This window comes from Tupaia chinensis, unplaced genomic scaffold (assembly GCF_000334495.1).
Source record: "Tupaia chinensis unplaced genomic scaffold, TupChi_1.0 Scaffold000044_1, whole genome shotgun sequence".
Lineage (NCBI taxonomy): Eukaryota > Metazoa > Chordata > Mammalia > Scandentia > Tupaiidae > Tupaia > Tupaia belangeri.
In genome coordinates, this window is record NW_006159500.1 from 2,562,177 (window position 1) to 2,581,609 (window position 19,433).

Consider the following 19,433-nt stretch of genomic DNA (forward strand, 5'->3'; position numbering starts at 1 on the left):
AAAAAAAAAAAAAAAAAAAAAAAAAAAAAAAAAAAACTTCTGTGAAACAAATGACTAAACAAATAATCATTCCTCCGGAAAATAGATGATTCTGGGGTAAAAGAAATTACCCGTTAGGTTGTAAAACATAGAAGAACCTTGGGCTTCTCAAGCATGTATAAGAGGGGGCCAAGAACAGAAAGTCTGAAAAGTATATATACAAATTTTTGAAAAATAGCACCAAGGGACTAGCAGTTGGCATAATGGCTATGTGGCTGGACTTCCATGTAGTCGACCGCGGTTTGAGTCTGGACCCGGTGGCTTAAAACTCACGCCGGGCACGTATGCGTGTGTGCCCAAGATCCTGAGAGGAGAATAGAGGAGAAGGGATTGTGGCTTGGCCATCCCCCCCAGGGAGGTGATTTCTCATTGTCTGTCTCTGTCTGTCTGGCAAGTGCACGCACCCTACAGCAATAACCTCCCCACAAAACAAAAACAAAACAAAACAATGCACCAAAATATATTTAAGCACATTTAAGGAATCATTAGAAGTGGTGGTTACCTAAATTAATTTGCTTATTAAATATAGGTATTATTATGTGAATAGCAATAGTTGGGAGATCTATACTATGGTATAATCAATTTCTTAATTTAAATTAGCAAACCACCTGAGGATGTTCAGATGCCCAATGAACATCTGAAATAGAAAAAGGTCTTCATATTCTCATCATTAAATATATCCCGTATATAAATTAACAGTAGGATGAGCTTCTGATAAGAATCATCCAGGGATCCCGTTAAAATGTGTATACTAATCGGTAGGTATGGGGCAGGGCCAGAGATTCTGTAACAAGCTGTCAGCTATTATTGATGGTGCTGGTTGTGTAGTAAGACTCCCAAGAGATTACTAAAATAACCTGTTGTGGATGTAGAAGTGTTCAGATGTCATGGGATGGTTAAATGATCCACAGTGCACACAGGAAATCCATTCCAGCAATAAATAAATGACAACTACCATAAGAAATTCCTGACTCTATAGTATTTTCTTACCTTTAGTTATGCAAGTGAAGTAGTCATTATCTCCTTCTTTTATTGGTTCACCAGCTGCTTTCCGTTTGTCTGGATGATGTTTTAAAACCATTGCTTTATCTACAAAATGAGTCAGATTTAGACAAATTGTCTCTTTAGACTTCAAAATTTAAAATAAAGACGAACTAAATTTGGACTATTTCTAAAGTCATACTGCTGATTTAAAAATTTTTTCTCCCACAGTAAAATATATGCTTATTTTTAAAAATTGTCAAAGGGCACGTGTACTTGCTCCAGAGACAGGGAGAGAGTGAGAAAATACCCCCCAATGGATAATGGTCATGCCACAATCCCTTCTCCACTTCTCCATCCTGTCAGAATTTGGGGCACCCATCTACTGATCATTTCCTTCAAAATTTCTTCTAGCACTTGTAATACTTGTAGTGTCATTAATATTTTCCATGGTTAAATTTTAAAAATGTTTAAATCCTTTAAAACTTTTTGGAATTTTAACATAGAGAAGGAAGTACCTAAACTCATTTTTCAAAATTCTAGTTTCATCTAATATTCCTTCACTTCTCCAATGACTTGATTTTTTTTCTTCTCTACTGATTTTTGATGTTTCCTTTAAATTTTATAAGGGTTTACTTTGTTATTCTTGCCCTAGGATTACATTTAAAATGACCACAGCTTTCTAATACATTTGATGGTTAACTCTGGGAGAGGTTTTTGCTATAGGGCACATGCGTCCGCTAGAAAGACACAGAGAGACAGACGAAAAGCGAGAAATCACTGCCCAGGGGGTTGGCATGTCATAATCCCTTCTGCATTCTCCTCTCAGGATCTTGGGCACGCACGCACACACGCCTGGTGTGAGTTCAAGCCACCGGGTCTGGGACTCGAACAGCAGTCAGCTACATGGGAGTCGCAACACAGCCATTACGTTAACCACTGGTCCCAATAATAACTTCATTATTACAGTTTTCCTGCCATCTAGCCACTTTGACAACAATCTTTTGGTTTTCCAGATGTAAATGGACTGAGCATCTCTAACCTGAAAATCTGGTATTTGCAATGCTCCAAACTCTGAAACTTTTAGAGGGCTGACATGATGCCACAAGGGGAACATTCTATACATGACTTTGTGATGGGCTGCAGTCAAAATGCTCCACTACAAAAATATTGTATAAAACACCTTCAGGCTATGTACAGAGGGTGAATATAAAACAAATTTCATGTTCCCACTTGAATGCCATCCCCAAAATATCTCATCATATATATGCATATTCCAAAACCCAAAATAACTTCTGGTCTCAGGCATTTCAGGAAAGAGATACTTGGATTACCTGCAAGGAATATATTTCTTCCCTTCTATCCAATAGCTCTCTCTTATTTAATAACTTTCTTCATTGACTCATGTTCCCAAATCAACATTAAAAAAAAAAAAAGGGCTGGTCAGATTTCCCTCTGGATTTAAAGATGACAGCACTAATGCTGGGGGCAGCAGATGGCGTAGAGGTTAAGGTGCTGGACTCCCACATGACTGACACTGGTTCAAGTCCTGAACCCAGCAGAATGAAACTCAGGCCAGAGACATGTGCGTGTGCCCATGAGAATGGAGGAGAAGAGATTGTGGTATGTCCGTCTCCCGGTGGGTGGGCAGGGGGGTGAGGGGGTGATTTCTCCCTTTCGGTCTCTCTGTCTCTCCAGTGAGCACAGGTGCCCAACAGCAAAAATCACCCCCACTCCCAAAAATATAGCACTAATGTCACATGGTTACAAGTTTACTGCCTATGGGCCTGAGATATCTGTCACAACAGGTCATTAACCACATTTTTCTTCAACATTCTTATCAAAAAGGAATGAGTAGGGGCCAGCAGGTAGCATAGAGGTTAAAGTGCTGGAGTCCCAGAACCGGCAGCTTGAAATTCACACCAGATGTGTGTCTGCGCAGGCCCAAAATCCCAAGAGGAGAAAGGAGGAGAAGGGACTGTAGAGTGGCTATACCCCCCACCGCGAGGCGGGGAGGTGATTTCTCAGTTTCCCTCTCTCTGTCTCTCTGGTGAGTGTATGTGTCTTACGGCAAAAACCTTAGAGAAAAAAAGAAAAAAGGAATGGGTGTTAGGTTGTATTTCATTTCACTATCTGTTTAGGATCTATCATCAAGTTAACCATCTAAGCTATAAATGTTAATCCATTTAGATATGCTAATAATTTCCTAAGTTGATTCCTAAGAGGGAAAAAACTGCATGTTCATGGGCTTCATTATTCTTTTAATGTACTGTTAAATTCAATTTGCATACCCCCAAATCTTGGACATATTCCTCAAGGTTATCCTCTGCACTGTTTTCTTTACATTGTTTTTTGCCCTACTCCTCTTTAGTCATGTATTTATATTAGAGGGTTCTGACTGTTCTTTACTCTATCCCTGGGATAGAAGGAACAAAAAATGGTTACTCAATTTAAAAAAAATAAAGTAAAAGGGACCAAAAACACTGTCAGTTTGAAAAAGATACAAAAGTAATCTGGGAACAGTGGTTATAAGTGTACTGAAATCTCAAGACTTCCCTCTCCTTTCTCCCCCCATGAAAGATAGTTTCTGAGGTGTTGTGAGGACACAGTAGCACAGGGGCTTTTACTGAACTTCATACTGCTGTTACAAACAAAACTCTGCATTTTTTAATTTTTAAGAAGCTTCGACATGAAAATTTTCAATATAAAATATCACAAATAGTTTAAACTAAAATTACTAAATCTAGGGCCAGCCAGTGGCATGGTAGTAAAGGTGGCTAGTTCCCACAAGGCTAACTGCGCGGTGTGAGTCCCAGATCCAGTGGCTTGAGAAACATGCAAGGTGTGAGTGTCTAAATTACCGAGAGAAAAGGGGCCAGCAGGTGGCATAGTTAAGGCTCTGAATTCCACACAGCTGACAGTGGTTCAAGTCCCAGACCCAGCAGCTTCAAATTCACGCCAGGCATGTGTGCATGCATGCCCAAAATCCTGAAAGGAGAGTTGGGGAGAAGGGATTACGGTGCGGCCATCCCCTTAGAGGATGAGCTCTCACTTTCTCTCTCTATATATATCTCTTTCTGTCTCTCCAACGAGTGCACACGCCACAAAGCAAAAATCTCTCCAAAAGATAAAAAAAATCCTAAGATAAAAATGGAAAAGAAGGGATTGTGGCATGACCGTCTACCTTGAGAGGGTGATTTCTCACTTCCCCTGTCCTTGAATCTCTCTTTATCCCTGGCAAGCACATGTGCTGTGCCCTACAGTTAACTTAAATAAATAAATAAATAAATAAATAAATAAACAAACCGTGGTTGACTACTTGGGAGGCCATTACACCAACTGCTGCATGCCAGCCTTTTATAAAATCTAATATTCTTTTACTTTGTTAAAAAAAATTTCCTGTGATTTTCCTAAATAGAAGATTGGGGAAAAATATGAGTTTATCTACTCTACTATGTTTTAACTAGTATTTTTCAACATGAAATAGTTCTTATTCAGCCACATTTCTGCAAGTACAATGTTTTCTCTTCTCGACCGGTCTTGACTCCCTACTCTTTTTCATATGCCACAATCTTACTTCTTCTGACTTCAATATCAATTCTCTAGAGTAGAGGGAACATTCTCCTAAGACAAAAGACAGAAAACTAGTCACTTTAACCTCTTTCATTGAGCTTTACCAATCAGATGAACCAAGTGTGTGTGTAAAGAATTTTGTCTATGGGACCAGCAGTTAGCATAATGGCTATGTTGCTGGACTCCCACGTAGTCGACTGTGGTTCGCATCCCGGACCCGGTGGCTTAAAACTCACGCCGGGCTCATGTGTATGTGTGCCCAAGATCCTGACTGAGGCGTGGCCATCCCCCTTGGGGGGGTGATTCCTCACTTTCTGTCTCTCAGTCTCTCTTTGTCTTGAGGCACGTGCCCTAGAGCAAAAAAAAAAAAAAAACCTCTGGGGGAAAAAAAAGAATTTTGTCTACAGGAAGGCAAAGGATAGAGCACTGAGGAAAATTAAGGGATGGTGTTTTATGAGACACAGAAACACTGAGTTCCCAACATGTTCCCCTCACATTTTTAACCTTGTCTATTATTTTCACTGACAGCTCTCTTGGTTAGAAAAGAGAGTGGTATCAATGAAGGTGTGACCTAAGACCACAAAAATCCCTGAAAACCTGAGCAATAAGATAGCTTCAACTAATATAGCTGCCCATATTTCTAAAGAAATGTGAAACTTTTTCTTCTTCTTCTTTTTTTTTTTTGGAGAGGTTTTCGCTATAGGGCGCATGCGCTTGCCAGACAGACAGAGACATAGAGACAGGAAGTGAGAAATCACCCCCTAGGGGGGATGGTCACGCCGCAATCCCTTCTCCTCCATTCTCTCAGGATCTTGGGCATGTACGCACATGCGCCCGACGTGAGTTTTTTAAGCCACCGGGTCTGGGACATGAACCGTGGTCAACTACGTGGGAGTCCAGCGACATAGCCATTACGCTAACTGCTGGTTCCCAAGAAACATGAAATAATTTTTAAAAGCTTGCCATTTCAAGAATATTCTTTATCCTCTTCTCCCCCAACACTCTGATTTCTTATCTCTAATGGAAAAGAGCACACGTGAAACTGATTGCTTTTTCCTAGTTCTGAAGGTAAAGGAGGTCATGGTTTCACACTGTTAGGACAACATCACACGTGCTGTTCACTATATAGTTATGGTGGGCTAGCCCCACAGCACAGTGGTTAAATGATATACAGAGATACCCAGATCCCATATGGCTAACAAGGGTTTGAATTCTGGCCCAGGAGGCTTGAAAAACACACTGTGCATATATGTATGTGTGCTCAAAGTCCTGACAAAATGAAGAAATGGAGGGGAAAAAAGGACTGTGGCATGACCAGGCCCCACTGGGGTGTGGGGAGATGCTTTTTCTGTCTCTGCCTCCCTCTTTATCTCTTGTACACAAGCATGTACCCTGTGGCAGGAGTGGGGAGGAAAACAATCTAGGAGTTATGACTATAGACAATGATCCTGGGTATCTTTTCAAAAGGATAACACTTAAATACAAGATAGTTGATTATTTCAAAATAATTAAGTACTTACGAGCTGCTTTGATCTGTCTCTGTGTAGCTTTGTATCTTACATGTCCAAGTCCAAGAACTGCATAATGATCTTGGTTCTGATAAGCACACAAAAGGGAGTCAAGTTTGAAACAGAGCAAACATTCTACTCTTTGTATTCCTGCACCTCAAAACAGTGTTTCCCAAAGTGATGCTTCCAAACAAGAGTCCAGTGAGAGGTTCTACATAATGGGTTCTATGGCTAAGTAAGTTTGGGAAAAATGAACTATTTTATTGCTTTCTTGCTGATTTGTATGCACATAAGCTTAATAAACACTTTGAGAACTACAGTTAAAAAAATAAACAAACAAAAACCTGTAAAGCACAAGCATTTTCCAAACCTACTTGAAGAAAGAACCCCCTTTTCCTTTGACACCTATTAATATCCATGGCCATTTTTAAACCAAAGTATAGCTAAGAACATTTCAAAACTGAGGAAAACATTACAGTAGCTTTGACAGGTTGGGCCTATGAACAATGACAGCACAGACCACCAACCATATGGAGTAAAGAACACAGATTAGGTAAACATTCTAGGAAGGGGAAGGATAAAGCTTCTCTGGATGGAAGTACCTGCTTTCATTTTTATTTTGGTTAACATCCTAGCAAATTTAGAAGTGTGGTAACAACATGAGTGCTGGCTCCTCGTAGAACTTAAATGGTTTATTTTGTTTTGGAGAAGTCAGTCAGTTATTGAGTAAAGAGAAGTGGGGTTGAGGGCATGAAACATGGGGAGGGAAAAAAAAAATCAAAGCAGGCTGATCTAGTTTCCCCTTAAATTCAAAATAGCAAATGTCATACAATGGACTACTCCTTTAATGTGGCAATTACACTTTGTTTCAGTTGGTTCACTATTCCACTTCCTAAGGTGAATATTTCATACCTTCTGTCCTCAAATCTTTCCTCAAGCTTCACACACTCATCTCCACCCTTTAGCTGACAGCCTTGCCTCCTGCTTAACTGAAAAATTAAAACTATTCAAAACTTAGGGCCGCAGGTGGCATGGTACTTAGGAGCTGGACTCCCACATGGCTGACTACAGTTCGAGTCCTGGACCCAGCAGCTTGCTTTCTCACTTTCTCTCTCTGGTCAAATTTTTAAAAATAATAAAACAATTCTTAAAAAACAAAACAACAACAACAACAAAAACTATCTCAAACTCATCAACTGCTTTAAAAAATAATCATCCTACTCAAATTTCAGCATCTTTTTACCACCCTACTTGCACCTGTACAGCTCTTGCTTCTCTCCACTCACAACTGAGAAAGCCTTTCCTATTAATTACTCCATCCTCCTTGGTTGTAAATTCCAACCCAAGTCTTTTCAAACATTTGTATTTTAGCTGTCTCTTCAATTGCAGCTCATTATTCTCATCAGAATAAGATGTTATCTCTCATCTTAGAAAATTCTTTCAAGACCCCTTTTCCAGTTACCACCACTAACTCTGTCCATCAGAGTTCAACTTCTTGAAAAAGCTGTCCACAAACTTTCTTACTCCCTCTTGCATTCATTTTTCATCCTATTCCAAATTTGGTTCTGCTCTCTATGCCCACCCACATATTATGAAACTACTGACTTCCAGAGGCAACACGAATGGCTCCTTCCTGAAAACATTATCTTCCTTTAGGGTTTCTTTGAGTCCACTCTCTATTTTCCTTCCACCTTCCAGTAGCTTGCTTTGGCCACTTTCACTGGCTTCTGGACCTTCGAAGCTCAGTTCTGAGGTTTCTTTTTCTCTCTATTTACACAATGGTCTCAAGTGACTGCACCCATTCCCAGGCTATAACATAGTAACCAACTCTATGCAGCTCTTTCCTCTGCGGTCGGGATGCACATGGCACCTCCACCTCACCACACTCCTGGCCTCTCACCCTCTACCTTGGTCGCCTATGACTGGTATTTTGGGTCACTGAATATGTCAAGCTCTTTCTCACCTCATGCCCTCATATACTATTCTAACTGGCATACTCTCCCCCCTGACTCTCTATGTGGCTGCCATCTTCTATTCCTTCAGGTCTCAGCTTTTATGTCATTATTTTATTTAAAACAGATGAGGGACTAGCAGATGGCATAATGGTTATATCGCTGGACTCCCACATAGTCAACTGCGGTTCGAGTCCCAGACCTGGTGACTTGAAACATGCTGGGTGGGTGTGTGTGGAGGAGAAAGGTCTGCAGTGTGGGGATCATCCCCCTCTGGGGGATGATTTCTCGTTTTCTGTCTGTCTGTCTCTGGCAAGCACACATGCACCCTACAACAAAAATCTCTCTTAACCACTACAAAAAAACTTTATTAAAACAGACAAACTTAGGGCCAGCTGATGCCTTGGTGGTTAAGTCAGCTAGATCCCACATGGGCGACTATGCAATTAGAGTCCTGGAGCTGGCAGCTTTAAAACACACTGGATGTTGGACCAGCAGTTGGCATAATGGCTATGTTGCTGGACTCCCATGTGGTTGACCGTGGTTTGAGTTCTGGGCCCAGTGGCTTAAACTCATGTTGGGCGCCGTGTGCATGCGTGACCAAGATCCCAAGAGGAGAATGGAGAAGGGATTGCAGCGTGGCCATCCCTCCTAGGGAGTGATTTCTTGCTTTCTGTCTCCCTGTCTTTCTGGCAAGTGCACGCGCCCTATAGCAAAAACCTCTCCAAAAGAAAAAAAAAAAAAACCCCACAAAAACAAACAAACAAAAACACACACACAATTGGTGGGTGTGCTCCATGTCCAAAATTCCAAGGGAAGGGGCCGGCAGGTGGCATGGGGGTTAAGGCGCTGAACTCCCACGTGGCCAATCGTGGTTTAAGCCCAGAACCAGAGGCTTGAAAATCACACCAGGCACATGTGCATGTCCAAAATCTTGAGAGGAGAATGGAGGCGTTGTAGTGCAGACATCTCCCAGGGGTGGGGAGGTTCTCACTTTCCCTCTTTCTGTCTCTGTTTTTCTCTCTAGCAAGTACACATGCCCAATGGCAAAAAAAAAAAATCCTTTTTTTTTTTTTTTTAATTCCCAAAAGGAGAATGAAGAATGGAGGAGAAGGGATGTGGTATGGTATCCCCTTGGAGGACGCTTTCTCACTTACACTTCACTTTCACTCTCTCTCTCTCTCTCTCTCTCTCTCTCACTCTAGTGAGCACATGCATCATATAGCAAATTAAAAAGAAAAATAAGGGACCAGCAGATGGTGTAATAGTTACATCACTGGACTCCCACATAGAAGACCACAGTTCGAGTCCTAGGCCTGGTGGCTTAAAACACTAGGCACATATACATGCAAGTGTGCCCAAAATCCCAGCAGGATAATGGAGGGGAAGCAATTGTGGCATGGCCATCCCCCCAGGGGTGATTTTTCACTCTCTGTCTCTCCAGTGAGCACACGTGCCCTATAGCAAAAATCTCTCTTAAAGAAAAAAATAAAGACCACCTTTTCTCCCCTCTCTACTTTTATTGTTCCCTCCAAAATAGTTAAAATGTCAATGCTAAAACCCTCTAATAGCTTTCCACTGACTACTGTTCCTCATCTGTCCCTCAAATGTTCTGTTCTAGTTACTTGCATTTCAGTTTCTTCTCTCATTTTCTTTATAACCCAGCTTTCGAAGAGAGTACTTTAAACTTAGGTCACTATTTCTCTACTTCCTAATCAACCCATTACAGTATCTTCCCTTCCAATCATTATATTGGAACTACTTTCAAAACAGTGACCTAAACTTTTTTGCCAAATTCAGTGGCTTTTTATCATTTTTCACATTATGTGAGTGCCCTCTCTTAGAAGTAGTGACACTGATGACTGATTTTTCCTTTTTTTAAAATATAAATTTGCTAATTTATTTTCTTCTCCTTTAAATTTGTCAGAAGGTGTGTGTGTTCACCAAAGAAAATGGGAAAATGAGGAAGCACCTCAACCACAGTGAATGGTCATGCCCACAATTCTTTCTCCTCCATCTCTCCCTCTTTTGGGGATTCTGGCCACACATGCTCATGTACCTGGCAAGTGTCTCAAGCCAACAGATGTGGGACTTGAACCTCGCAGCTGCCATGTGGGATCCACCTGCCTTCACCACCATACCATACGCTGGTACTGTTTTCACCTTCATGAGACTTCTTCCTCCCTTAGTTTCTATAAGTGTATAGTGTCTGATATCAATAAAACTTTATTGAACTAACATATGTCCTTTCGGTTTCTTCCTATTTCTTTCTCCCTTCTTAGTATCCTTTACTATTTTCCCTTTTCCTACACCTTAAGCAACCACGCTTTTCAATGTTCGGTCCTTTTCTTTTAAAATTAATCATGATGTTGGTAGGACAATCAGTTAACACTGACTACTTATTTACTTTTCTAAAGGCCTTATACATATGCCTTTCCTCGTTTAAACTCTTCACAGCCTCAACTGCCACCTATGCACCAATGACTTCAAAATGTCTCTGGCTCTAACTTCTTTTCAAAATCACAGACCAATTTCTAACCATCTATTAGACCATTTTACCAGTATGTTATGATAAAACTTCAGTTCTGACATAGCCAAGCTTGGACACAAACTTTAACACCCTTCACAAATTTCCTTATCCTGTATCCCAGTGCAGTTTACTGATACCACATAACAGTAGGTTATGGAAGTCAGAAGGCTACATTTCCTTCTCTTGTGCCATCCTGCCAAGGTCCCTGAGGCTTATCGATTCTTTATTTTTTTTAAGAGATTTTTGCTATAGGGCATGTGCACTCACCAGAGAAACACAGAGAAAAAGAGACAGAAAGTGAGAAATCAATGATTTCCCTTCTCCTCCATTTTCCTCTCAATATTTTGGGCATGCATGTACACGCAACCAGTGTGAGTTTTAAGCCACCAGGTCCAGGACTTGAACCATGGTTGGTCATGGGGGAGTCAAGTGACATAACCATTATAGCATCTGCTAGTCCCTGTGGTTTATCAATTCTAACATCAAAAAAATAAATTCTGTCTCCTATTCCTCAAACCCAACTACAAATTTAGTTAAAGTCTTCATTCATAGGCTTGGATTAGTGTACTAGAACTGTAACAGTGAACTATTCATTCATGTCTCCTCCAGTCTCCTCTGCTACTCCCCCTGCAACCTCTCAAGCAGCTTTCTGTACTGCCGGGAGAATTAGTTTTCTTTTTCTTTTCTTTTTTTTTCCCCCCAAAGAATCATTTTATTTAAATTTTTTATTTATTTTAATTTTGACAAGAGAGGGACAGAGTGAAAACGAGAGAGAAGGAAAGTGAGAAAGCAAACCACCATATCCAGGACTCAAACCACTGTTGGTCATGCAGATGTCCAACACCCTTAACCACCACGCCACCTGCCAACCCTGCCAGTAGAATTATTTTTCTAAAATTAGCTTAGAAACTTTTCACAGCTTCCTAATATCCCCCAAATAAAAATTTAATTCTTTCCTTAGCATATCATAAAAATTACACAAAACAATTTTTGTTTTTGTTATAGGGTATGTGTGCTCACCAGAGACAGAGACAGAGAAAGAGAGAGACTGGGAAAGAGAGAAGTCACCTCCCTAAGGAAGATGGCCATGCCACAATCCCTTCTCCATTTGCCTCTTGGGATTTGGAGTATATACGCACACATGCTTGGTTATGATTTTCAAGTTGCTGGTTCTAGGACTTGAACTGCAGAGTTGGCTATGTGGGATCCAACTGCCTTAACTTCCATGCCACCTGTTGGCCTCAACCCAATCGTTTTACACAAGGCATTTTAGGCATAATTTCTCATCACATCTCTTATGTTCCCTACTCTACTTTCCTTTAATCCCTGGAGGCACAGAACACATTCTTTTACTCCTTTGTGTTTTTGCACATCTATTCCTCTGTACAGAATAGTTTTTCTCCCTTCTCTGCTTCACTAACTGCTATCATCCCTCTAACACCAGTTCAAATCTTCTTCCTGGATTTCTTCAGCAAACGATACCTTACAGCTAGTGCTATGTAACTCGGCTTAGCAAGGAATAGATACTGAATTATCTTTTTGAATCATAGCTTATTAATGCAAAATGCAGGGGAAAATTGCCTTGGTCTATTTAACAAAGAATCTGACTGAAAAAAGATTCAGATATTAAATACCTTCCAGTCTTTGGGATCAAGTGTTTTCAGCATGGGAAACTCTTCTAACTGCAATTCTTCATCTTCTGATTCCTCTGATAATTCTTTCTTATCCTCCAGTTCCTGAAAAGAGGCAGAAGCATTTCTGTTTCTCCTCTTAACAAAAGCTTCAAACCATCTTCCCACAGGTTCAACTTGACAGAGTGTAGATGCTGTGATTGAAAGTGTTAAGAAAGGCTTCAATGTACTGCACAGAATAAAGGCAATATATTTTCTCAGGAAACAAGAAGAGATACCATCAGAATACAATTCAAAACCATCAACTAAAGAATTAATTGCAGCCATCCCACTTGCATAAGTGTCAGCAAGAAATCATTTTCTACTATTTACAGAGTATTCAATCAACCTTTTCCAGTTATCTCACAAAGTAAAACATTTAGCAATGTCAACGATGAGTCAACACCTTTCTGAAGATACAAGCTGAAGGTGAAGAATGCTGATGAAATGGTGCAAAGTTACTTTTAGACCAAGTTTACAATAAAGCAATACATAATGATAAATTGTCGCTACAACCTAGCCTCATTAAAAACATCTTCAAAACACTCACTCTTAATTATTAAAATTTACATTGAAATAACTCTTAAAAATATTAAGAATTCACTAGCAATCATTTATTCTGAAATACAATTTCCCAAGTCTGGGGAAATTTTCCCAATTTTATATCCTAAAATGATTCAGGTATCTTCAACTGTAATATTCAAATGATATGTTTTGTTTGGTTCCTAGGAAGAGTGAATGAGAAACTATAAAGGTATTTTAAAAATCATAAACTGTTGGGACCTGCAGTTAGCGTAATGGCTATGTCGCTGGACTCCCACGTAGTCGACCGTGGTCCGGTTCCGGACCCGGTGGCTTAAACTCACCGTGGGCACGTGTGCATGCATGCCCAAGATCCCAAGAGGAGAATGGAGAAGGGATTGCGGTGTGGCCATGCCCTCTGGGGGGTGATTTCTCTCTTTCTGTCTGTCTCTGTCTGTCTGGCCAGCACACGCCCCCTATAGCAAAAACCTCTCAAAAAAAAAAAGAAAGAAAGAAAGAAAATCATAAACTGTTGTAGAAAAATAAGGCATATCCATTTCTAGAAAATAGGAGTAAACTGCTGTACATGTGTACATTAGCAATTCAATACGGGTAATTTCAGGAAAAAAAAGTAAATTCATTTTAATTTCATATTCCATACGAAAGCAAAAGTTTTTTTTTCTGCCCAGAACTGAATAATTCAAAGTTTTTCTCTGTACTTAATGGCCACCTTTCCTGAAAAACAAAACAAAATCTGAATTTTCCTTAGCTTTGCAAACTAAGTTTTCCCCCATCTTACATAGGAGGATTCAAACACCTAGTCCGAGAAACACTACCTGTGTAGTGTGGTAGTGTGGGTGTGGCTTTTCAGAACTTTGCTTTTTAAGCCTTTTCCTCCAGTCGTTAAGATTACATACACACAACCAACATGCGATGAGCGATGTTCAAAATCATTCAATAGAGCCTATGTAAGCGGCTCTGGGTATTGCTATTTCAAAAATGTATTATTGAAACAGGAGACTAAGTTTACCACGACTGTCGTGGGCTATAAATCTAACCCTTCAGCAGCAGCAAAAGTTGCACTTGGAATGACTGCCTTTAATAGAGTGTCTCTGCGTCTTTCCAGCAACCCAGGCAAGGATCTTTTAATATGAGGAGTGGTGGTTGAGTTCTGACACGTAAAAAAAAACAACCCGGAGCAAATGCAGAACGCGAGAAAGGTGTTTAACAGATCGCCAGCAGTAAGGCTTTGTACGACCCAAGGCACGTGGGTGCTCGCTGCGGGTAGACTCTTCCCGGTATACAAGGAGATGATTACAGGAATCTTTCTCGCGGACTGGAGGATTTGGGTTCCAAACTGCTCAGCCCGATCCATGAGTCAGCAGCCCCGAGAGGAGGAAGCACCGAGGAGACAGAAGGATGACGCCCCCCACCTTCCTACCTTTCAATCTAGGGTAGGCATACTTTATAGCGGGGAGCAAAAGAGCAATAGACACGGCCCCACATGTTCCCGAGGTAGTTGCCTGGGTCAAGAGTAGACAGATTCCAGGGTTGCCGAGGCGGAGGACTGAGGCAGGGGCTGCGGACGAGGGACTCAGCCGCGGTTGGGTGGGCACGTACCAGAGGTCAGAGCGTGGGTGATGGCGGTGCCCTGGCCGTCCGCGGCGCTCGGCAGGAGCAGCATGATGGCGCCGGGGCTAGCCCCACGAACGCAGCCGTTCGCGTCCCGGGCAGAGGGCGCCTAGCGTCCCCTCCAGCTCTACCTCTCCTTCTGAGCCTCGCGCCTTGGCTCTACGTCGCCCAGGACACGGCGCATGGAGACTATCAATAAGCACTTCCGGGATGGACCTTTCGTGGTGCCGACGCCAATCCCACCCCCCCACCACCCACCGGGGCCAACGTGTGCGGCGGGCTAGGTTCTCTACTTATTCAGGTCCGGCTGGATTCCGACGCACACAGATGAACGGTTCCTAGAGTCGTCCGTTCCCTTGTGGAAGGATTATTCCTCGTCCAAGTGAACTACATGAAACATAATTTAAAAGCAGTTCCTTTTATATTCTTTTAAGTTCAGACTATATGTATTAGTCTGAACCTAACCAATGATTTTTTTTTACCATTAGCTCTATTTGTATAAATGAAAAGACTCGTAGAGCTAGTATCCACAGTATCTAGTATAATATCTGTCCATAGAGAATTATGTACATATATCTGTGATGTATTGTGCTTACCTTAATAATTAGAAGAGTGGCAGTGAACATTTGTTGTGCTACTAGCAAATAATTTACTTGCATTATCTCTTAAAATATCCACTTGGAGAAGAAACCTCTCTCTGGTGTTAGATCTTATTCAATATTTTTACTGCTCTAATAGAATGAGGTGTTTTTTAACTTTTTTAAAGATAGCTCCAATTACAGAACTCTGGGAAGCCCGGAGTTATTAAAATCAATGGTATTCCTACTATATGCCTCCTTCAAAAGCAAAAAACTAAAATACTGGGTAGTTTTGCCTTTAACAGTAGTATCTGGAACAGATTAAACAAAACAGACTTGACATGCCCACTTTAGCAGAGTATCAGAAATTAGTAAATTATTCTTTAGAAATTGCATTTTTTATATGTTAAATATGTTGAATTGGTCTGTATATTTGCTGGAGAAAATTGGCCAACTTCATCATTCAAGTCTTAGACTCAGATGCTTGAGAAACATACAAAGTGCATGTGCATACATGTGCAAAATCCTGAGAGGAGAACGGAAGAGAGACAACTGTGTCATGGTCATTTCCCCACCCCAACCCCAGGGGATGCTTTCTCACTTGCCCTGTCTCTCTCCAGCAAGTGTATGTAGCCTATGGCAAATACCTAACAGAGAGAGAAAAAATACGTAATGTGAAATTTGCCATTTTTGCCATTTTTAAATGTGCAGTTCAGTATTAAGTAATTTACATTGTTGTAAAATCAATCTTCAGAACTTGTTTTATTTTGCAGAACAGAAACTCTGCACCCACTCAATAGCTCCCCATTCCACACTTCTCCCAGCCACAGGCAACCGTTCTTATACGTTCTGTATGTATGTATTTGACAACTGTAGGTTCTGCATATATGTGGAATCATACAGTATTTGGCTTTGGTGACTAGCTTATTCACTTAGCATAATGTCCTCAAGGTTCACCTGTGTTGTAGCACATATAAAAAATTCATTTCTTTATAAGGCTGAATAATATTTCATTATATGTATATGTCATATTTTATTTGTCTGTAGATGGACACTTGGGTTGCTTCCACCTTTTTTGCTCTTGTGAATAATGCTGCTATGGACTTGGATTCCAGCTCCTGGCTTGGCGCTCTGACCTTTTTTGTGCCCCATAAGGATTTAGTCCAAGGTAGAAACTTGGTTACCTACAGGCCTTCTGTCTCCTTTATCCCATTTAAGGCTTTATATTCATAGGACTACAAATATCTTTGAGATCTTGTTTTCAAATTTAGAATTATCTTTATTTTAATTTGATCAGTGAGACAGAGAGAGGGGTGGGGCAAGCCGCCCAGTCTGGGACTTGAACTGCAGTCGCCCATGTAGGAGTACAACGTCCTTAACTACCACACCACCTGCCGGCCTATTTTCAGTTTTTTTTTTTTTTTTTTGAGCATACAACGGGGCTTCTCAAAGTTCATGAAAAATGCATAGTATTAAAAAATTATGCATAGATTTGAAAAATTTTTACACCAAAATAAACTTGTACTTCACTTCATTTTTCTAAACTTTTGGGAGTCTTCTGGTATACTCAGAAGTGGAATTGCTGAACCATACAGTAATTTTGAGGAACCATCAGTTTTCCATAGCAGTCTGTAACCTTTTCCACAACAGCGCTCGAGGGTTCTATTTTCTCCACATCTTGGCCATACTTGTCTCCTGGATTTGTTTTATAGTATAACTAATGGGGTCTGAGGTGCCATTTCATTATGGTTTTGATTTACATTTCCCTGAGTTAATGTTGAGTATCTTTTTCATATGTTTGTTGACCGTATCATTTTTGAAGACACTCCTATCCAAGTTCCTTACCCATTTTAAGTATCAGGTTGCTTTCTTGTCGAGCTGTAGGAGTTCTTTATATATTCTAGATATTAACTCTTTGCTACAAATACATTACCGTCCCTCTATTTGTAGACTTAGCCACTACTTATTATGTATCTGATAGGTATTTTACAAACCCTTATTTAATGTTTCCATCTTGGGTGAGGTAAAGAGTAAATTTAAGTTCAGAAACTGAGTTATGCGAGGCTGGACGGTATGTGAATGACTATAGCAGGATTTAAACTCATCGACTGAAGTCAAGATTTTGAGTCCTCGGAGAAGACAAAACGGTGCAGATGTTGGGGGTGGCCGCGTGGAGCGACGTGTCCTCCTCACACGGACTCCTTCCCATCAACTGTCACGATGGTCTTCAGAGCATCCTAACGTCTTCCACCTGGAAGATGAGACGCCTGCATGCTCTAACGCCAAGGTCCAGGCTCGCTAGCGCCCTATGAAGAGAGAGGGCGAATCGCGCTGTACTTCCGGTGGGGAAGGGACAGAGAAGGCACCACCGGAACCTGCTGGTCTCCCTGATTTCTCTTTTAAAAAAATAAATAAATAAAAAAGGGAAGGCACCACCGGAAGCGAAGAACGTGCTGTGTAATCTCTGAAAAATTGAAGTACTTGGTTCTCCCAAAAATGCCGGATTACCTGGGTGCAGATCAGCGGAAAACCAAAGAGGATGAGAAAGACGACAAGCCCATCCGAGGTCAGTTGACATGGGCCAGAGCCGGAGCCGAGTCGGTGCAGGGCCAGCCTGGGCCCTGGAGAGAGCCGGACTCCGGATCCCGCCTCGGTGCCCTGGCCTTCTTGTGTCCTGTAGTGAAGTTAGTCTGGGGCGGAAGGCGGGTTAACCTGCCTCCCATCTCTGTCTCCCTCACCCCTCTCCAAGTTCTGTATTCTCTTGCTGATCAACATTTTTTATTTGTTCTCGTCTCAGAGTTCTTGAAGAAGTCACGCACCCTACTCGGCCTTCTAGGCCTTGAAAACGTCCCCTGCTTGCCGGTGTTTGGTCCTTTCTTTTCCTTCCTCTTCCCCGGGTGTGACAGCTAGGTACTATCACTGTGCAGCTAGAATCCTGAGGCGCAAGTTTCATTTAAAAAAAAAAAAACACATTTTTGTCTAGATAATACATTTATACGGTTCAAAACTCGAGGCAGGGAAGATGGGTTTGAAAAGTCCCCCATCCTTACCCACACCGACTTCTCCGCATAGACAGCCAGTGTTGACATTTTGTGTATCTATCAATATTTTCTGTACGTATACAAAAATGTCCGAATATATCGTCCTGTGTTTTTACATTAATGTAGCACGCTGTGCATACGTCAGTATTTTGCTTTTTACAATATTAGTATATTTTAGAGATAACTTATCATTATCAAGAATCAGTGTTATTGCTCCTCTCTGCGTCTGTATCTTGCACCTTGTGCGTATTGATTATTTATTATTGATGGACATTTAGATTTTTTTCCAGCTTATTGCCATTTTAAAGTAGTGAGTAACCGTGTTCATGTTAACTTTTACCATGTGGACAAGCACATGTTTGGCATATTTTAAAAGAATTATTTAATTCCATTTGTTATTTTTAAACTTGATCAGAGACAGAGAGAGAGAAAGTGAGAAAGCAAGCCGCCAGGTCTAAGACTCGAACCACAGTCAACCGTATGGGAATCTAGCACCTTTAATCACCATGCCTCTTGCCGGCCCCAGGACAACACGAGCTGTAGCGCAGATTCTGGAAGTGAATTTGTAGTTTTGATAGACAGTATAAAATAACTTTCTGCCGGAGTCTATACCATGAAATATTCATACCATTTTGGACATGATTTCATCCAGTTGGTTCCATTTGCTGTTTTCTCCTTTTGTTTCTTTTAAGTTTGTTATAGGACTTGTGCGTGCACTGGAGAGAGACAGAGAAGGCAAGGGTGAGGGTAAGAATGAGAGAGAGAAAGTGAGTAATCACCCTCCTGGGGGAATGGTTATTCTCTAGGCCTTTCTCCTCCATTCTCCTGAGATTTTTGGCATGCACACACATGTGCCTGATGTGTTTTCAAGCTACCAGGTCTGGGACTTGAACTGTGCAGTTGGGTTTGTGGGATCCAGCTGCCTTAACCTCCTTACCACCTGCTGGTCTATGCTTGTGTTTCTTTTAAGCTTCTTAAAAAATATGGTTTTAGTCTCTTCTCTGACTCTTCCTTTACTTCAACTTCTCTTAGCACTCTTTGTTTATGCCCTCCTCCCAAAGAAAGAACGTTTGCTGTCTATTTTCATCTTACTGCCTTGCTCTCAAAAGTATTTAGGATACTAAAAACCTCAGAGGGGGACCAGCAGTTAGTGTAATGGCTGTTGCTGAACTCCCATGTAGTCGACCACGGTTCGAGTCCCAGACCCGGCGGCTTAAACTCACGCCAGGCGCATGTGCGTGAGTGCCCAAGATCCTGAGAGAAGGGACGAGAAAGGATTGTGGCCTGACCATCCCCTCTGAGAGATGATTTCTCCCTTAGTGTCTCTTTGTCTCTCTATCTGTCTGGCGAGCGCCTGCTCCCTATAGCAAAAACCTCTAAAAAAAAAAAAAAAAAAAAAACCTCAAA

At 41.2% G+C, this 19,433-nt stretch overlaps 2 protein-coding genes across 5 annotated transcripts in view; one reads left to right on the plus strand and one right to left on the minus strand.

Annotated features, from left to right (window-relative positions):
* Nucleotides 1–14,666, minus strand: part of DNAJC2 (DnaJ heat shock protein family (Hsp40) member C2) — a 37,001-nt gene extending 22,335 nt beyond the window's left edge. The window contains exons 1-4 of one of the 3 annotated variants that reach the window (XM_006140788.3): nucleotides 14,396–14,666; nucleotides 12,218–12,408; nucleotides 6,114–6,189; nucleotides 1,030–1,128 (exon numbers count right to left, since the gene is read on the minus strand). In XM_006140788.3, the coding sequence (XP_006140850.1) occupies nucleotides 1,030–1,128; nucleotides 6,114–6,189; nucleotides 12,218–12,408; nucleotides 14,396–14,459 (430 nt within the window). In that variant the 5' untranslated portion in view covers nucleotides 14,460–14,666. Of the gene's footprint in view, nucleotides 1–1,029; nucleotides 1,129–6,113; nucleotides 6,190–12,217; nucleotides 12,409–14,216; nucleotides 14,365–14,395 lie in introns of those variants that run through there. The other 2 variants (XM_006140789.3, XM_027773369.1) reach the window with 2 other exon arrangements.
* A 2,745-nt stretch (nucleotides 14,667–17,411) lies between these two features.
* Nucleotides 17,412–19,433, plus strand: part of PSMC2 (proteasome 26S subunit, ATPase 2) — a 19,751-nt gene continuing 17,729 nt past the window's right edge. For both annotated transcript variants that reach the window (XM_006140790.3, XM_006140791.3), the window contains exon 1: nucleotides 17,412–17,551. In XM_006140790.3, coding sequence (XP_006140852.1) covers nucleotides 17,482–17,551 — 70 coding nt within the window. In that variant the 5' untranslated portion in view covers nucleotides 17,412–17,481. The remainder of the gene's footprint in view (nucleotides 17,552–19,433) is intronic.